A 20001-nucleotide genomic window follows, 5' to 3' on the forward strand; every position below is an offset into this window, starting at 1 on the left:
AATTCTAAAAGCCTACTTACCACACCATACTTTTGGAAAAAGCTGAGGGTGTGACTCTCAACAAATATTAGTGGTATTAGTGAAGAGTAAGCTTCCCAAATGTAAAGCAATGGTCAGGATTTTAAACAAGTAATCTCTTAGCACCAAAGTTGATGGAGCATGACTTCTTAAGTTTTATATCTTGGGACTGATGACCACACCTTTGTAGTGAGGCCTGAAGCCTGTCAGAAGGATGGACAGTAGCTTTCCTAAGTGCAGATTCTCCTATTTATAGAAATATATGGGTATTCTCCAGGAGGATAAAGCAGTCTTCCCATTCTGCCTGTCTTCACAAAAGTTATGGTACCTAAGCTTTTTTAAAGGTGTCTGCTCCTTTGTCCCATGTGGCTGGAATGGGCCAACACTTCATCAAGTTATAGGGTGATTCCATTGGCCTCATTTCCATAGAAAGCTAGATGGGAGCAGGTAGCCAGGGGTAAGCTTCCAAAACTCTATTTCAAGGTGAACCAGAAGCAAAGAAAAAGACACAGTCTTTTCATTGCAACACTTAACCTTCCTGGTACCTGCCTCCTGAGTGGGGTCCCAAACCCTTTAATGGCTCCAGTTTGAGGGAGGAGATGGGCATTGCAAAACTGGATTGGAATTCTGCACAGGAGCAGATAGGGAACAGTGTCCTGGGAAGCACTTAGGGAGTATAGACCTCAGTTGAACACAGGGTTTTTGAGATCTCAGCCATGTGCTTTGTCACTTGGGTTATTTCATGGATGTTCCAAACTAATAGGTGAACTTTATAGTCAGGATCCCAGTCTGCAGTTTATATACCTGCCTAAGGAATTCAAAAATTTAACTGGGACATGGGAAACTGATTTGATTTGGGAGAAAATATTTACTAATCAAGGTTTGCAATTGTCAGTTTTCTGCTGGGTTTTAATTTGCAAAGCCAGATGTCTCAGGTCACTTTAATCTTCTTGCAGATATGTTTCCAGCATTGTGTTTTGAAGATAAAAGATTTTTTTGTGTTTGAAATGAGATGTTTTAAAAATGAGATGTATTTGAAAAGAAATGTGTTTCTTGCAGGTAGCTTAAAAATGGATGCTCACAAAGGAGTTCAGACATCAGGAGAGCTCAAATGTGAGCTGTGTGATTTACCAGCACCGTACACATACTGTGGGTGGATGCCACTAAACTCACAGTCGATTGTGTAAGTGCCCTCTGAGATCACAGACTTCATTTCTGCTATGAGCATTAGAATTCTTTGTAGTGTTCATTGCATGAGCCCAATAATGTGCTGTACTGACCCTGAACATGAAGCTTGGTACTTAAAGTGATCTCCTTTTTACCAAGGGGAAAGAATGTTAAAAATTGGCAGTATTGGTAGGAAAGACAATGATCAATTTTTGTGCCCTGCTTCAATAACATGCAAAAATTTGTATTTAACCTATTTTCTAGCTCCACTGACAACTCTACTATACCAATATTTTTTTGCTAGAATACTGCTGGCTGCCAGCCTGGTATTTCTGGGAATAGCCCTTCCCTCACTGTAGCCTCTCTCAGGTGAGCAATACATACACACAGCATGAATGAAATCTTGTGATGAATTGGCATTTTAGAAAAAGTGAGGAACACCCATGGAAGTTAGGTTTCTGAGAGAGGCTGCTGGAGGCTGCTGGGAGTTTTTCTGCTTGAGACCTGGCCAATAGCTGGCCAGTTCTGAGAATTGACAGTTTTTTCACTATTAAAAAAGTGAGATCAACTCTGTGAATAACACTTTATAACCTTTTAAAGCTAGTGCTTTAGAACCACCACAAATATATATAGCAAAAACACTTAAGAGCTATTTGGCATGATGTGGAGTTTTGAATAGCAGTGCTTTTTTGTGTGGATTGGACAATCCCTTGTCAGACTGTGTGACATCAGGGTGTATGGATGTTCACTATGTATTTATATTTTCAGAGACCAAAGCCTTTTCTCTCTCTGCTAAGTAGGGATAGTTTGCCCAGAAATTATGCAGTTACAGCTTTGTTTGCAGACATTAAACTCCCCATAAAATAAAGCATTTTGCTTTAAATGCATGAATAGCTTGGCGGGGGCCATCATGGTCAACAAATCCATCAAGCAGACATGGTCAGGAACTCTCTGGATCTAGAGTATGTATTGCTGAATGTATACAGCATTTCACCCTAATAAGACTGCTCAGTTTCTTAAAGAATGGAAACAGCTGTTGATTACCACCTGCTGGGGCTGTTGTCCTCAGGCAGCTGTCTTTCCATCATTCCAAACCCCACAGTGCTGCTAATTTTCCTTCTTCCACTCAGCAGAGCAATGGCTCACCTTTGATCAGGTCCATTCCTGAAGAGCCTGAATAATGTGAATCTTAATTTAGGTTATCCAAGCTCAGTGTTAACATCCCAGCTTTATTTGGATTGCCCAGGTGCCAAAAGGAAAAGAATAATGCTGAAACATCACACTTCTATAGATGCTTTTAAGAAACAGCTTCACACCCCATCTTTCTTGGCTTGCTCACCTGTCCCAAATGTAGTGCTGCAGTAAATAAGCTGGACAGGAGGCCTTGTCCAATGGCTCTGCACTGATGAGGGCTGGGAATTCTGCAAGGGGAGCTTTGCACAGTCCCTGTACCCCAGGAACTTGTTGACAGGGTGATCTGCCATGGTAAGATGCCTGATCTTTCCTAACATTGGAAGGCCCTGGCCTTATAATTTTCTGTTTATAATTTTCTGTTTGAGTGGACAGAAAAAGAAGAGAGGAACACAGTGCTGGACACACTCCTGTACACACTTGTGTGTGTACAGAAGCAAGGAGAAGGCAGTATGAGTTGGCAGAATACCTTTTATCCATATTATTACCATAATCCAAGTTTGACTTAAGCCCAAGAGCAATCCAGGTGCCCTTACTGGGTGCCCTGTGCAGACAGAAACTCAACAGGCTTCTGTATTATCTTGCTTGGAGCTCACAGAAAAAAAATAAAGCTTTAGTTTTTCCCAAGCAGGTTGTCAAATTATTAATAAATGCACTCCCTCAACCCCCTGGAGCAAGCAGTACTGTCTGTGACACAAAGTACACTGGAGGTAACTGCAAGGCTCTCTGCTAGTAGCTCCTACTTTCAGGAGTTGGAGACCTCAGCTTTACAGCAGTGACATAACCAAGAGCAGAAAAACCTCTATATTTTATACTTGCATGCAGCTTTGGAAGAGGACTTCTGATTAAAATCTGTGCAATTGAAATGGTGACTTGACAAGGTACTGAAGTTGGCCATGCTGAGGGGTGCCTGCCATAAAAAATAGAAGATAATTACTTTAAGGTAGAACATTGAAAAAACCTTAGTAAGATGACATTAAGAGGCTCACCAATTGCTCTACTGTTGGAAGAGAGATAGAAAGTGCAGTACAGGACTGAAGGCAGCTACAGAGTTAAAGGTTTTGAAGAGAAAAGGAGCTGCAGAAGTGCTGTGTTGCCTCAGGTACAACAGCAGGATGAGCAAATCAAGTACAAAGGGCTGATAACTTTTCAGCCTCCACAATTTTCCCCTCTCAACCATCTTCTGCTGTGAGGTATACACTTAAAAGCCTGAAATTATTCTTCTGCAGGCTTTTGTGAGAGGCCTATGTCATGAAGGATCCTCTCACCCCTGACAAGGACAACTCCTCATTGTTGGGTCTCATTTCAGTTTGTGTAGCAGAGCAGTGTGTGTTGGTACAGTAAGTAACAAGCAAAACAAGCCGCTTCAATAATTTCTTTTTGTTCCAGTCCTGGTGACCTGTCAGAGAAAGATCAAACAGCAAAATCCCAAATAATCAGGTTTTAAGGCAAGCCATTCCCCCTAGTCCAACTACTATATGTATGTTATTGTACATATTTGTTGCTAGTGGACACGAAGTATGATACACAGCTGAGGTTTTATTTCATGAGGCAAAAAGCCTTTATTTTGGGGTTTTCAGCTCTTTTTATAAGGTGTCCTGATACAGGTTAACCTGATTGATACAAGGAACAACACCTCCCTTATCCCATTGGTGGGACAAGAGAAAAACACTGTCAGAACATCTGTGTCCTTATTTTGAGAACCGAAATCTTATTTACACAACAGTCCTTGAGAGAGAAAAAGTTTCCCAAAAGACTCCCTTGGGAAACAGCTCAGCCCCTGAGAGCCTAAAACTCTCTCAGGTTCAGAAAATCATGTCTACACATAATTGTATGTTCTTGTGGATTCTGCCAGATGAATCTTTCAGTATTAAATTAAAATAATCAGCATCTGTGGGTTTTCTGTTTACAGGTGAGATCAGTCCAGCCTCTCAAGCACAAGGAGTGCTCTTTTCTACTTTCTTAGCACCAGGGAATGCAAGGGCAATATAGATGACACTGTAAGGGCAGTATGGATCCCATACAATAGTAGATTGGGTTTTTTTCTGTGAAGGGAATATAAATGTTCATGGATTGTTAGGTTTGCATTCACAGCACAGGGCTGTCATCCTATTGGCAAAAGTTAACGTTTAAAGTGAGCAGGAAAGAGATTTGTACCATGCCATGCTGTTCTCTGAAGAAAAATGAACTGAAGTAGCAGCTGAAAGGAAATCTTAAACTGTGAAATCTGAGTGCAGTCAAGAAAACAAATATTAAATTATTTGTCTTAATTCCTTCTTCTCAGTGCAGAACTGGCCCCTTTGTTTGCTGTTAGTCTCAAATTCTGGGAGTTGGGCAGACACAGCCAGAAGGATATTGGCACATTTGGCCCAGTTTAGTTGCTGTTCTGAATTGTGGGCGGTCAGCAGCAAGGATGGGCTAAGAGGAGCATGCAGTAATGCCTTTCTCCTGATTGTGTTGATTTCCTCATTAAAGAAATTTCTTACTCAGGTTTGTCAGGTATCCAATTCAGGAAAAAAAGATTTAATAATTGAATGGTGCAGCAGCAGGAACAGCTCAGGCTGCTTCCTTCAGGACGAGCCCAAACAAAGAAACCCCTGGGTTTTTATACCCCTACAGTCTGTGTGCCTATTCCCATGGAGAATTTCTGGTTTGGGGTCTTCCTGCTGTTCACTGGCTCCTGCAGAGTCTCAGGGTGACCAGTCCTCTCCCAGACTGTGATGCAGGGCCCTGAGTCCTTTGTTAGGAAAAGGATCTGTGCCCATTCCTGGCTTGTGGCTGGAGGCTCCAGTTCCTTCCTACCATCCATGGCACCATGTATAGCTGGCATGGGAACTCGCACGCCCGGCTACCTGCACTGGGAGAATTTCTCAACATCCTATCTCTGAAGTCTTTTCTGACTTTTAAATGACTGAAAATCACCAAAAGTGATTTCAGCTCAGAGGGTTTGGGGTTTTATTTTTTTCCTGTTCTGAAGCTTCAAGAGGGAGTTGTAGGCTCTGACTTGGTGAAGTGCCAGCACCCTCTGGTTGTGGCTGTGGTGGCTGGGCTCAAGTTTCCAGAGCCAGGTTGCTCAGGGCAATTGTGTGGAGGCAAAGCTCACATGATATGAGCAAGATCTTCCCTGCTGTCCCTGCTGTGGCAGGGGCTGACTCCCTCTCACACACAGCCCAATGAGGAGGAGTCAGGTGCAGCTATTCAAAAAGTTTGGGCTTAGGGGCTTGATTCCTGCCCTGACATGCCATGTTTATCCTTCCTTTTTAACAGCAGAGGATTGGCAACATAGACACATTTGGGACAAACTTCAGCACATTTAACTATTTTCATTCCCAAGTGAAGTGTCTTGAATTTAGGAAGGATTCAGCAGATATTTCCCAGTGTGGCAGTTTGAGCAATCAGAAATAGAGCATTTCAGCCTCTCAGGATCTTTGCATTGTGCTTTTCTGAATGAAGGTGGGACTTTCTTTGAAAATATATGGGTTTTTTCAGTTAACCTAGGTCTTGGCAATAAATGGAAGAATGAATGAATGAATACTTGCTGTAAGCTAATGGAAGCTTCTAACCTTTTTGAAAGCCCTGCTTATTTTGCCTGTTGTGGAAATTTGTCAGTCATTTACTGCTGGTTATCTGAATTTTCAAGATTCCCTGATGGTATCACTCAAAGTAAAACATTGATTGTAAATAATTGAGAATAAATTTCTTACTAAACTGGCCAGGCCAGATAGTGAATCACACATATGACTATGGTTTCAAAATGAATTTAGCAATACTGCTTAGGTAACATTGAAAGAGATCTGCAAAAATGATAATTAGTGCTTCAAACACCCACACCACAAAGTAAGTAAACACATAGTATTCCTCTTTATGTAGGGAAAATTAAAAGTCCAGAGAAGTAAAAACTTATCCAAGGCAATAGAGAGGGACAAAATTAGGACAATATCTCCTTAGTGGTTGTGGTTCCTGCTTGTGCTTGACCCAAGTATATCAATTCACCCCTGAGCTGAGTTAAATGTCAAAACATAGGAATTGAAGCTGAAGAAAATCATATTTTCTTGGGCCTCTTGGCAAAGAAGCTGGACCAATTGGAAAGGTTTTAGTGACAGGCTTCTTTTAATATTGTGGTAATTCAGAATAGTATTAGGCTAACGTGTGGCAAAATTAAGACTTTTCTGACCTTGGATTTGGCAAAGGAATTTTAGCTAGCTTTTGTACTTAAGGAGACTTGAGAGACAGATCAGATTTTAGGCTTTTCATGAGAAAACCCATGGTAGCTGAAGTGTATTTCCTTTCAGTTGCTGTGCCAATAAACTTGGCAGCTGTTCTGTATAGTGTTCATAAACTTGAACATCTCCAAATATCCTCTGAAGTTTCACTCAGTTAATTTACTTCAATCATTTTGTAGCCTGTATCACGCTGCTCAAGTAATTTATCAGAGTGCCTTGGTAAGTGCCATTAGTTCTGATCCAACTGGGAATAATTCCAATGATTATCTGTAATGTCTTAAAACATGTCAAAACCACACAAAAAGTAAGATAATAGACATGCTTTTAAAAGTCCTTGGCCAGGTTGAGTGCCCTTCCTCCTATTACCCTTTCAGAAAAGGGGAGAGGAAATTATATTATCCGACCAATAAATTACCAATATTATATTGGTAATTTAAAATAGTTACTTCTGTTTTATTGCAACACTTTCTAAAGACATGGAGAAAAGGTGACTTTTGGAGAAGAAAGGAGGAAATGGAGCAAGTTTCATCCCTTATTGCTCACCTTGGCAGAAGGTCATGGAGCACTGACCTTGGACATGTTTGTAAGTTATAAAGTTAAGTGATAAATGTAATACTGCAGCTGCTTCCCACTCAGTTTCCAGTCATGCAGGGTCCGTTCTGGATATGGATGGGCAGAGCTTTCCCTTTCCCTTTCCCTTTCCCTTTCCCTTTCCCTTTCCCTTTCCCTTTCCCTTTCCCTTTCCCTTTCCCTTTCCCTTTCCCTTTCCTTTCCTTATTGTGGTAAAGATACCATCCCTATATATATATATGTATATGTATGTTACTTTCAGACATGATTCATTCAGAACAGAAATAAATGATGGCAGCATGCTTTGGCGGTACTGTTTTGCCTGAATTGGACTATGAAATTTTAAATTGAAATGGCCCCTTCCTGTCTGGGTCATGGAAGGGAGAAAACAGATGAAAGAATTCTACCAGGATAAGGGTTTTTAAAAAGGGCTCAACTCTAATAGTAAGTTTAATTCATAGGGCATTGAAAGAATAGTTAGGCTGAAAATCCCAGGAGTGAGAGAGTGGGACTAAAGGTACATGCTCAGGGTTGTTCATAAGTCATGATTTTGCCAGTTCCTGTTGGCTAAAATCTGCAGTAGGTAGCAAAGCATTTCAGCCAAAAGAATGGAAGCTGAGCACCTGTGTGAGGGGCTGTCTTGACATCAGGGATCCCACCTGCAGGAACAGCCCCTCCCCTCCTTTGCCATGGCCCAGTGGCCACCACTGGGAGCCCTGAGCCTTGGAGCTGGGAGGCTGTGTGCCGTTTGGCAATGCAAGCAACAATAGCCTAAAACTCTAATCTCCCCTTTTAAACTGGCAGCTTAATGTATTAAGGATACCAAGAGACAAAAAACAATAGGCTCTGGAGGTTGTGCAACTGAAATCCACTTACAGGGCTTTTCAGAGGCTTGTGCCTCACACATTCCTGACCATGAAGAGGCCTGGCAGTCAACACAGAAAAGGACAATAGATGAAGAGACGTTGTTCCTCAAGCTTCCAAGTCACATAGAAGCAGGCTGATTGTGATTTGGGTATAATTTTCAGCTGAATCTGCTGCTAAAGCCCAGATAGTGACATAAGAAACAAAAGCAAGGAGAGGAACACAGGAATATGCAAGCCTAGCTCCCAGAGAAAGGCCAGCTGCAAATGACCATGGCAAGGGGAAAACTTTGCTATTTAGGTAAGACCCAGGGAATCCATTTCTCCCCAGAAGATGTCCAGTTCTATCTAAACTGATGTCTTTATTTATTCTTAAGTACCCAAGAATAATCCCTCAGTAACACCAGTTCCAGCTTACCCATGAAATCCTATTTGGAATTTGGTGATCAGCACATCAAGAGAACCAGGGATGTCAAGTCTCATCGCAGAGCAAAGGAATAATATATTAATTAGTTTATCTTCCAGTTGTTCAAACTACATTGCAAATATATAAAAATATATTCCACCAGTTTTGCTTCTTTCTATTCAATTACTAGCATCTGGTTACAGCTCCTGGGGAAAAAAAAGAAATATTGGGTCTGTATGAGCAGTGAACAGAACAGGGATAGCAAAAATATCTTCTTTATGCACAACAGCTTTTATACTTTGATATCATGAGTTCAGAGGAGAGCTATTAGCTCAAGCTTTAGTACCAGGTGTGGTTTTTGGTTTTAACCAGTGAATACATTTATTGAGGGTAAGAGATGAAATATCATTTGAATTGTCTCAGATGAATGGAGTTCATTTAACTACTCTGGTTATTGGACACCTCTGTGATATTGATATAACTGTGATACTTTTTAGTTCCTAGGACAATACAAGTGCATGGATTAATGGAAGTAAGAATAGTTTTTTTAGGAGTTACGGAAAAGATTGTCTATCTTGAGAGCCCCCAGTACTTGGTACTTGTATTGGCCTTTAGTCCATTTCTGTGGAGATTGGTGAGGGAGACTGTGCTGAGGCTCCAAGTCTCACACATCATTGCAGGAATTTGGAAGATCCTCCCAGGTGGTAGAAACCTTCATCAGCAAAGACTTAAAGGAAAACTTTGCTGTTTCAGTAAAACCCATGGAATCTCTTACACCTTTATTCACTCTCCAAGTATAATCCATCAGCAATGCCAGCTGCAGTTTACCCATGAAATCCTATTTGGAATTCAGTGAGCCAGGAAACCCATGCATGGTGCTGGAAGGAGAAGGCAGCTGAAGGATGGGTGCTGCTGTTCCCTGGAGCAGGGAGCTGGTCAAGGTCGATTTGTTGATTTGGGGGTTTTATTTTTCACCCAGTTGGCTCTAACCAGATGTTAGAATTATTGAGTAAGAAAAAGTTAAATTGCTGGAATATTTCAGCCGAGACAAAGAATAATTAATTTTAGAAAAATTCTAAATATAAATGTAGTTTAATGAGAAAGGAACGTAAGCATTTCCATTTTGTGTATCCTGCTAGTAATGTTATTTTCTTGCCAGGACTGTAGTCTGTTCTCCTCCAAAAGTTTCTGCCTCCCTTGCGTGAAGGAAAACCTAAAGCCCTTTCCTTTGGAAATACAAGACATGGATAAAAGGAAGCCCCAGCAGAAATCCTGCAAAAAAAACGGATACAAAGCATAAATCTTGAAGGACCAAGAGAGACATTTCTTTGGCTGGGGTTTCCCCTCTCTCTGCCTGGAGACTATCAGGTTGCTCCTTTTAAAGAAGTGACCTTCATCAGCTCACTACTACAGAGAGCAGCACATTTCCTTGCCCTTGGCTTGGGTTCAGATATCCCCGTGCAGCGCCAGCCACACCAGGGAGCAGCTCTGAGGTGCTGAGGAGCCAGAAAGGAAGGCAGATGACCCTTCTGTCACCATGTGAAATGCTTTCAGTAAGAAACCAGACTGCACAGAGCACAGGAACCATGTCCAGATTTTCACATTTGCTATTTTTGTGCTTTGTGTTGTTCTTGACACTCCTACAGTGTTATGAAATTCTGAAACAGATTGATCTATCTTAATTCAGTATATACCCAAAAAGTCAGTGTACACCAATTGTTAATCTGGCAGTGCTGTCCTGGTAAGATTACATTAGCCAGGGAATTTAAGGCTTTTTTTTTTAAGTCTAAAATAAAAGTGCTGTGAGAAAATGTCATAAATATAATACCTAAATTTTTCAATAATTTTAATGCTATCACAGCATTGAGACTTGAGACTCTGAACGTTGGTGCTTCTTTAATCAATAAAAGTATTTACAAGTCCCTTTCACTTGCAGTCACTTTTCACTTAACCTTCCAGTCCATGTCAGCACAGCAACTGTACAGGACTCCAAATACATTTGGCTCATAAATGTAAATAAAGATGACTTCCTTTGCACTTTCAAAGCAGTTAATGTGGAAATAGAAGAGTTCCATTAATACACTCAATTTTTTCCTGAATCAGACAAATAAACTGTAGCTGTAAAAGGGATGTCAGAAACACAGTTTCAGGAAAAAAGGCTAAACATCCTTATGAAAACAGCAGTTTGTATAGCTCAAAAATCAGTTATCTGATGAAGTTACTTCTTCAGTTATCTGTTTTGACTGTCTTAAGATTTAGGTGGCTTTTATGTAAAACCAGAATCACATGCCTTAAGGATACATCTAGAACACTCCCTAACCACAAAATCATCTTTTTTTACTCAAATTATTGTTAGTCATTGCTTCAGAACCTTCAGTGCCTTGGTTAACATCTCCTTTTTCCAACTCTGCCATCCATATAATTTGTAATAGGACAACATCAAAAATTGATCATTTCAGTAGAATGAACATGTGTCCCTTAAAAGAAATCAACATGATTTCAAAGAGATGTTTAGGACATTTAAGTATGCTAAAATCTTTCTTTTTTCTGAACTTAGCATACTGGTGCCCTCTGTTCAGGACTGAAATTTCTTGCAGTGACTGGAGGAGCAAAAATGGACCTGTTAGTAACGTTTTCAAGTCTTAAATGCTTTAATAAATAAAATGTTTGTGTGTTTCTAATTGTGGAAGAAAAGATCCCTGTTAGGAGGCAACATTTCAGATTCTTTTTTTTTGCAGTTACAAAAGACTACATTTTCAGGGAAAGCGATACTAAACTTATATAAGATGGATGGTATTATATTTCAGTTACATGTTAAGAACACTGTTTAAAAGCTGTGGTGTGTCTGTTCTGTATAAACACCAGAGGCATGTCCTGTGCTACACCAACAACTGAAGAGAGCACTTTCCCACCTTGGAAATACAGTCTTAAAATCAAGCTGCCAAAGCAACATGGTTATGTAAGATCACAGGATACGTTTATACCAGCAAACATACCTTGAAATATTTTATTTCTTGGATTTTCCATTGCTCCTGACAGATTGTACTCTTAAAAGCAGGTTTTAATAGCCTGCCTAGTGCAGTTCCCGTGTGAGAATGGAATCTCGTCTCTCTGACGTTTTCCCTCTGTTCAGCTTCCTCTGTGCCCTTTTAAGACAAATGCAGTTATCTCATTTATTCATAACCATTATCTTTGCCTTTACAATGTGACTGAAGAGTCATTTAAAGCCCTCAGAAATTGCCTTGCCTTTAAGTACTTGTTATGTTGAACTGGAGGGAGAAAAAACTCAGTATTAAAAGGGACCAGAACCTCAGAACAGAACTACAGAATATTTAATGGCTCAGTACAGCTCAGTTATTTATTGTAGAGCAGGAAGAACCAAGTCAGGGATGCCTCTGCTTCAGAGTTACCTGGTTGTGAAGACCTGGTAGGTGCAGTAAAGTCAGCAGGTACCACAGAGAGACAGCAGATGTGTTCTGGCATCTCTGGTCTATGCTTTAGGGAAAGGAGATGGCCCTACATGCCACTTGGTACTTCCTGGAATGACAATGGATTATTATCTGTGCCCAGCTGTTAGAACTCATATATTCCACATTCTTGTATTTCCACTGAACATGAGCATTATGGTCTCAGTATCATCATATTTTAGTATGTATGTGATTTGACAGCCTGAATGATACCATGCCCAACCTTTCCTGCTCTTCATGGAGGCACAGCCTTTACAGGTTGTTTTCATTGGGGTCTCTAAGGACTTTCAACATCAGGTCTTCCATGCTCCTGAGCACAGCTGATGAAGAAACCTGAGTCTTCTCTGTAGTTTTCACTTCAGCACTCTCTTACCAGCTTAAAATATCCCCAGATTCTGGAAAGGAAAACAGCTACCTGTGACGTATTTCCCTGACTGGTTTAATTGAAGATATCTTCATTCAATTAGTCAGTGCTGCACTTTACACAGAAGTTCACTTTTTACTTGTTGAATTCCATGGATGTTTCAAACCAGCCATACAACCCATGAGAATTTGAAAGATCACAGCTGGATGGTGGGTCAGCACCAAACTTAGGTTATATATATATATAGATAAATCCGTATTAAATGTTTCTGAGTATGTTACACACCCACTCCTGCTTCAAAAGGTGTCTAACAATACTCAGGGAAGCATCAGTACTTTAAGGTGCTTCAGTGCTTTAAGGTGCTTAAGTGCTTTAAGGTGCTGCCTTTTGAATGTCACATTGCAGTGAGTTCCTTTCCTGGAGATAAAAGATCAGCACAAATCATTAAATTCACTTTTAAAAATACTTTATTTTTTTAAAACCATTAAGGCAAAACTGTTTCAAATTAAGTTGGTTTACATTCAGTCTGAAAGGATTAAAGCACATAGCTTCCTACCAGTCTTTATACAAACACTGTGAATTCAACCTTTTATTTTTAAAGAAGGCAGAAGAAAATCAGAATGTAAAAAAGAAAAAAAAAATATTTAGTTCAAGTTTTTTCATCCTAGATCAGTAGGCTGGTAACGCTTGAGAATGCATCGTTGTATGTAGCTATGTGCGACTTAAAACATTCACAAGTGCAAGATATGTTGTCTTTCCTAAAAATCCCTGCAAGACCAGGGCATCCATTTGTCCTTGAAAGTGTCATTTGCATTGTTCTAACAGAAAAACACTTGGGAACTTGGCTTGAATTAGTGGTTTTTACTGGGAAACAAGCATTCCATGAGAATTAGGTTTGACTACTCCTTGAAAGAAATGTCTGCTCGTTCTACATTCTCTATTTACTGTAGTAAAATGTACCCAAAACCTCTTAAAAACAGATGCCTGGAAACAATAAGCTGTTCTGTTTTCTCTTTAATATTGATATCTTGATTTAATGAAACACTTATTAGCTCTATTGATTAGGGTTTGGCAACATTAACACCACTGTGCTTTTTTTGTGTCCTACCAGATAACAGACCATTTAAGACATAAGGGAGGGCTTCAACATCCCAGGTCACTTAAGCTGTGGTGCTGCATTCCTAGAGAAATTCTGAGCAACTGTAAGAGCTGTGAAACAGCAGGAGCTGCACAGGAGGCAGCTCCCCCGAGAAGCTGCTAAACCAGACTTCGTCCAGCCACTCAGAGGAGGGTCTGGATCACATCGATAGCACTGAAATGTTGGTTAGACTCGTTATTACTAAGATGTAACTAAACCATGCACATTCCTCCTCTGCCAAAGGCCCAAGGTACTGTGACTGCATGGAGAGAGCTGCTGTGTGTGTGGGGATGAGCCATGTGAGCCCCTGGATGGGCTGGGGTGAGCAGGCGTGGCTGTTTGTGGGGTGGTGACCTGCTCCCAGCTCTGCAGCACATCCCACACAGGCTGCCTGGTGACACTGCACTCCTACATATCCGCAGTACAACCCAGGACTGGTGTGCTGCTGGGATTTCAGTGGCTCAGGACTTCCCCAAGAGAAGATTCTGCCAATCATTTTTCTTCCGAGTAGAAAGAATGCTATGAAACTCCTGGCATTGAGCATAAGGCTGGTGTCTTTACCATGACAGGGATTACCTGCATATCCAACCTGAGAAAATACACCAGAATACTACTAGTACTTCAAGTAGTGACACCAAAATACTACTAGTACTTCAAATAGTGAAACTATTTTAAGTACCTTATGCTTGATCTTGCAGTCCTTATTTAAGGTCCAGCCTGTAATCAGATCAGTCTCTTGTGCATGTTGCCTATCCCCTGGCAGAGGCAGCTCATCTGAAATTGAGGTCCTTGCAACAGGAATTCTGTTTCAAAACATCCACAGCAATGGAATCTGACAAGATTGACTGATGCAATAAAGGAGCTCAAGATAAAAACCACTCCAGCTTCAGAAGCAGAAAAAGATTTTAAAAACCTGCGAGCACAATAGAAAAAAGGAGGAAACAGCCTTCCTTAGGATGGGCTCAGTTACACAGATGGTTTGTGTCATGTGAAGTGACAATGTAAAGGAAGTCGCTTCAGGTTAGCACAGGGAAGTCCAGCAGAGCTTTTGCAAACATGACACAAACACCTTAGGAGGCAACATACCTGTGTGGTGACACTGATGAAGTGAAAATGCCAAGTTGCAGCAATTTGAGGAAATAAAATGTTACATGTTACAAATGAAAAGCAGTAACTACAAATGATAGCTAGAACATTTGTAATAGATTGTGCTTGTAATAGCTATTGTGTGTGGTGATTCACACAGCAAAATAAAAGGTAGATACCTTTGTCCCTATATCAGATTTCCTTAGCAGGATGCTGTAGGCACAGACTGTCACACCTGCATGCACCAGACACAGAATCCATCTAAACAGACTCTGAATTCTATTTAAAATCCCACAGGAACCCTCCTGTACAGAAGCCAATAATGCAATTTCAACATTTTGTTTTGCGCTGCCAAATCATTGTTGAAATACATCTATAAAAGCAGCAGGTTGCCCTCAGGGCAGGTGGCAGGGAATAATCCAGAGTACGCATTGTTATTCCCAGTAAGCCACAAGTCAGTTCCTCAGAAACTGGTGCACTAACCAAATGCAGCTTCTTTTTAGCTCTTTTCAAAAGAAAAGGAGCTACCATGCTGCAAAAGAAAGATGAACTCAGTTGTCCACACCATTTTTCCTATTGGTGAACTTGAATTAAAAACTTGATTTTGGGATTGCAGCTATTCCTCAACAAGACTTGCTTTTATTAAAATTAAATAAAAGGAAGTCTGTGTTCTATGTGAAAATATATTTTGAAGTATTGTTATAATCATCAACATCAAGCACTGATAACTTTGAAGAATTTGTGATAGTTCTTCACAAATGATACAGCAATAAAGACCAGACAGGAATAAATAGCTATTTGTTTTTGACATCAGCCCCTTCATCCTTAGCCCATAAAAGTAAATACTTCCTCACTGTACAAAGGGTTCACAAGATGAAGTATGTAACAAATATTTAAATTAAATAATTTACACATTTTTCTTTAAGCACCTCTGTAATTAATTTAGTTATATAAACTTAAAAGTTTATACCTTGCAATTATATTCTTGTATTTTATCAATTGAAACATAAAGAAATGGTATTACCTGAAATTAAAAAAATCCCACAACACATAACAATATCAATAATCTTAGATCAAACCCACATATAGTTTAAATCTCCAAGTAAAAGAAGGATAATAAAGCTGATTAAACCTAAATACAAAAATTATATGCAGCTGATTATCAGGAAAGCACTTGGGACATAAGCAAGCACAGAAACCACGCTCCACCTTACATTCCAACACCTCCTAAAAGACGAGAGGTTTCTGAGAGGGACCATTATTTGTAAGACCTTATGGTTAAACAGTACCATAACAGCTGCAAATGCATTTGTCAAATGCAGTTGCAGATTTTCAGCTAAGTCACAGGGAGCTTTTCAGGAGAGACTGAAACTGTTCCTCTGCAGCCACAGCACAATATCCCCAAGTTATTCTGCCTCAGATGGGGCCTAAGTTTGTCCAGGCTTTCTATTAGAAATAAGGAGGAAATTCAAACTCAATCGTATGTGACCCAGCTCTCGTGATGAATAAATCTACCCGAGTTTCAGCAGTTTGAATAAACAAACAAATGTTTAAATGCTTATTATAAGCTTTTTGATGTACAGCCTTGTGCCAACTCTCTCTCATGAGAATGAGCTTAGTGCAACTGCTGGTATTTCCGAGATCTGCGTGGGGCAGGAATAATGCAAACTGCTCTCTGGCAGCACTGCAGCAGCTGCTGGAACCAAAGCACAAAGGCACATGGAAATGGCAATTAATGCAAAACATGGTTTCTTTAGATGTGATGAAAGATGCAGCTTCTGTAAGTGGAAACTTTCAGGTGTCAGTTTGTGTTTAAAGCAAAAGTGGGATCAGAAATGTTGAAAGGTACAAAGTAATTAACTTTTTTTAAACAGCAGCTTTAAAGGAAATATTTAAGGAGAGAAGAATGAACAGATTTCCCTAATACTTGGCACAAAACCTTCCTTTTCTTCCCCCCTTCCCCTTTGACAAAAAGTACCTAGGGCACCAAATAAATAAATATTTTCCCCTCAAACAATGATCAAAAATGAGTAATCTGTAGGTTTTCTGAAAACTAAAGTCATACCATTGTTTCTCAGGATATTTCTCTATCCATCTCCTATCTGTTGCCTTAAGCTGTTTGTGGGGCCTGGTTGCTAACCAGAGTTCTTCCATGCTATGATAGTAAAATGAATTATGTTGGTAAGAATCAGATCCAGACGGTACCTGATGAGCCAGTAAATCTTTAATACCATTTTAATCCTAAAATATGATGACGTTACTTCCCTCCATAGATGGAGTACTTTAAAGTATTAGTTTATCTGCACATAGGGGAAATAATGAAGTAATAAATCAGAAATAGGTATGAGACTAGTTTGGACTCCAAATTAAAAAAAAAAAAAAGGACATAAACTGAGTAACCTTAAAATCTCCTTGGCCAAAACCTGCTGGAGTCACCTCCTGAAGGAGCAAATGTAATTCCTTTAAAGCGTAATGTAGAAATTAGAAGTTCTTTTGCCATTACTTCTCTGGGAAGGGAATTGTCTGCTCTGTGCCACTCTTTGAAGTAACTGTGGGAATGTGCAAGGGGCAGCAGTGTGGGCAGTGGAATCCATCCAGAATTTTAGGCTGTGTTAACATCTTGTTCATATTTCGGTAATTCAGAGATGTCTTCTTTGGTTTTTTTATTTTTTTCTTCTCATTAAGGGTCTGCAATTTAATTTAAATCAGAAATCAAACTTTCAATGTCCAAGGACGTAGTCAAAAATTTCTTGCTGGTTTTCAAATAACAAAAAAAAATTATGCACTTTTCTCATGCTAGTAACAGAACCTTGTTACAAATAGCTGCTAAAACAACTAAATGTTATGTCTTTCACTGAGTTAATCTATTTGCAATTCTTTATAGCTTAGCTAAGAATTTAAGTATTTATTATTAATTTTCCATGTTTTTAAGTATTACTAAAGTGTTTTAGCCACTTTTGAGAACAAGAGCTGGAAAAATAGTTAGGCATACTGGGTCTGATTTTCCTGAGAACCTACAGTACACCTAGACTATGGAATACAACTTTGAAATTTGCCCTCTGCAAAAATCTGTGTTTTGGGGGGAGAATAATTAAAGTTATCCATGTTTTTCAGAAGATAAACTAGCAGTTGGCTCCTACAGTTTCAGAACACCTTCCCAGAATGGCTGATATTTTGACAACTTTTTGCATCAGCAATGTTGCAGATCAATTATTTCCATGGCCTAAACCCCACAGCTCCTCAGTGAAACAGGGTTGGCTGGGAGAATAAAGCAGCAGCATTCCTAAAATCCTCTCTTTGTTTCTGAGGGCACACTGTGTACTGCTCTTGGACACAAAAGGCAGCCCATTCTCATCTGAGGGTTCCTGGCAAGACCAACATTCCTCTTTCAGTGCTTGAGGCCTGTTCTTCCTGCTGACAACAGGGAAGGGGAGGAAGTTTTGTGCACATGCAGTTACTGTTTCTATCCTGCCCTAGATGCTCACCAAATTTGGGGCCCATGGTTCAATATTTTACACTAAATATATCTATATTTATCTATAACTTCTGCCACAATCATTGTCCAGATAAACCCCAAGTTGTCTTTAAACCTTTAATTTTTCCAGTGTCCAGCTGTGTCCGTGGGCCTGGACAGAAACAAGCATTGCCACTAAAATAGGAATGACAGTGTGATGTTCTCACTTCATCACTCAATCCTTGCAGTGAAGATACTGGTGTTTTCAAATGTGCTACAAAAAATAAAACAAGTACAAAGTCTCCTCCTGTGCCACTGAAAGCTTAACTGTAGTGAAAATACTGGAGTTGCTCCTGAGACCTCGTTTTTTTGTGAAACAGAAAGTAAAATTAGGAGGTAATAATGTGAAGTTACTGTATCAAAGAAACGAAAGAGAAACAGCAGAGTGCCTTGCATGCAGCTGGGATTTCTGGGCAGCTTTCTGAGGAAAGAGCCCATGAAATGGCACAGTCAGGAAGCCATTACCTTTTGGCTTATTTTGCACCAGGAGTACATCAAGTGCTATTGTAAAAATCAGTTTACTCCTAGGAACACGATAAACTTACTCTCAGCTGTGCTGCCTTTCATACTATGACACAGTCTGACACCTACAAACACTGTTCATGGTATTTCTGTCACCTTATTCACAAGGACGAAATCTGGTGAAAACAAGTACCAAATAACTTCTATCAATGAGGCCGAAGAAGGAATAGAAAAATATCCAAGTGGGTAAAAAATGAAGTGTATTCATCAGAAAAGTAAACAGGTCCGAACAACTACACTGCCAAGACACTTAAAGGAAGCCGGTGCCTTTCCTATCCAATCATTCCTTTGGAATCAGCTATCACTGCTGGAAAGTTAAAATTATTTTTTTTTCCTGGGGTAGGATCAGATTTTTCAGTCTCTCCAAAACTCTTGCTAATTCAAAATAGTATTTTTATGTCAAAACTGCATCCTGAGCTATTATAAGTTCTACAAAAATACAGGGTATGTTTTCACATTTCCTTGAAAGACTTTTGAAACAAAAAGGTCCCATCAGTTTATCATGTTTACTCTTCAAGACACACCTGTTGGAGCATCTCTGCTGTATTTTAAATAACTCTTTGGATTTTAATTTCATAAGAGAACCGTCTTTTAAACATGCTAACCCTAAATATGCCAACATAACACTAGATGAAGCTGTACATCATTTCATGGAATTAAAGCAGCAATGGATCAAAGATCTTTCCAAATTTTTAGAAGTGTATGGACAGTAATATCCAGCCATTTGCTACACCTAGACTGAATACTTTAAGAAAAAGTGTTACCTGGTTCTCAGTAATTACCACTAAGCAAAAGTGCATTTTCTTTCTGATTGTGCAGATACCTGGAAGGAAGGTGCTGAGTTTGTTATATTAACACTAAAATGATTAAGCCAAGAGGAAATTCAATTTTGATTGTTTCTGTTACTTAACATTCTGATTTATTATACAAATATGTATTCCTTACCAATCTTTTCAAATTTCCAAATAAAAGAACCATTGTAAGACACTTCATTGAGCACTCTGACCAGTATTTTTCTGCAGCACTTTTTCAAAAGAGGACAAAAGATCCCAAACCAAAATGTAGCACTCAGTTCCCCAGTTTTTTGATTTTTCCTGCTTTGGGCTGAGTGAACAGCATGTAACTGTACGAGTAGTTTTGCTCCCATCTGTATTTCTCTGTCTTTAAATATTGTGGAAAAAATACTAGAAGTCCTTAATACATATCCCTGTAGATTTCCTGTAGTAAAGGGTGTAAATGTGCATCAGATTCAGTCTTCTTGATTATCTGAACAAGCTGAGCATGCTCTGTGACCAGCTGTCGGAGGTCAGCCATTTTTTGGAGAAGTTTTGGGAAGAGGAAGATGTCATCGGGATGGTTGTTTTGCAAGTGAAGTTTCAGTACATGCACAATGCTCTCCTGCATTTTTTCAATGTGTCCTACATTTACAAGACCAGGACGATCTGTTCTCAAAACAAGCAAAAGAATACATG

At 39.7% G+C, this 20001-nt stretch overlaps 2 protein-coding genes across 7 annotated transcripts in view; one reads left to right on the plus strand and one right to left on the minus strand.

The window, feature by feature from the left end:
* The first annotated feature begins 107 nt into the window (after positions 1-107).
* Positions 108-13125, plus strand: CDPF1 (cysteine rich DPF motif domain containing 1). The gene is given in 4 exon segments (XM_015626922.2): positions 108-1201; positions 3606-3655; positions 3658-3716; positions 9598-13125. Coding segments are annotated over 4 exon segments (507 nt in total). The 5' UTR covers positions 108-944; the 3' UTR covers positions 9739-13125.
* PPARA (peroxisome proliferator activated receptor alpha) overlaps positions 12719-20001 on the minus strand; it is a 32977-nt gene continuing 25694 nt past the window's right edge. For all 6 annotated transcript variants that reach the window (XM_033514809.1, XM_015627317.3, XM_015627316.3 and 3 more), the window contains one exon: positions 12719-19971. In XM_033514809.1, coding sequence (XP_033370700.1) covers positions 19724-19971 — 248 coding nt within the window. In that variant the 3' untranslated portion in view covers positions 12719-19723. The remainder of the gene's footprint in view (positions 19972-20001) is intronic.

The sequence above is a fragment of the Parus major genome, chromosome 1A (genome assembly GCF_001522545.3).
Source record: "Parus major isolate Abel chromosome 1A, Parus_major1.1, whole genome shotgun sequence".
Taxonomy (NCBI): domain Eukaryota; kingdom Metazoa; phylum Chordata; class Aves; order Passeriformes; family Paridae; genus Parus; species Parus major.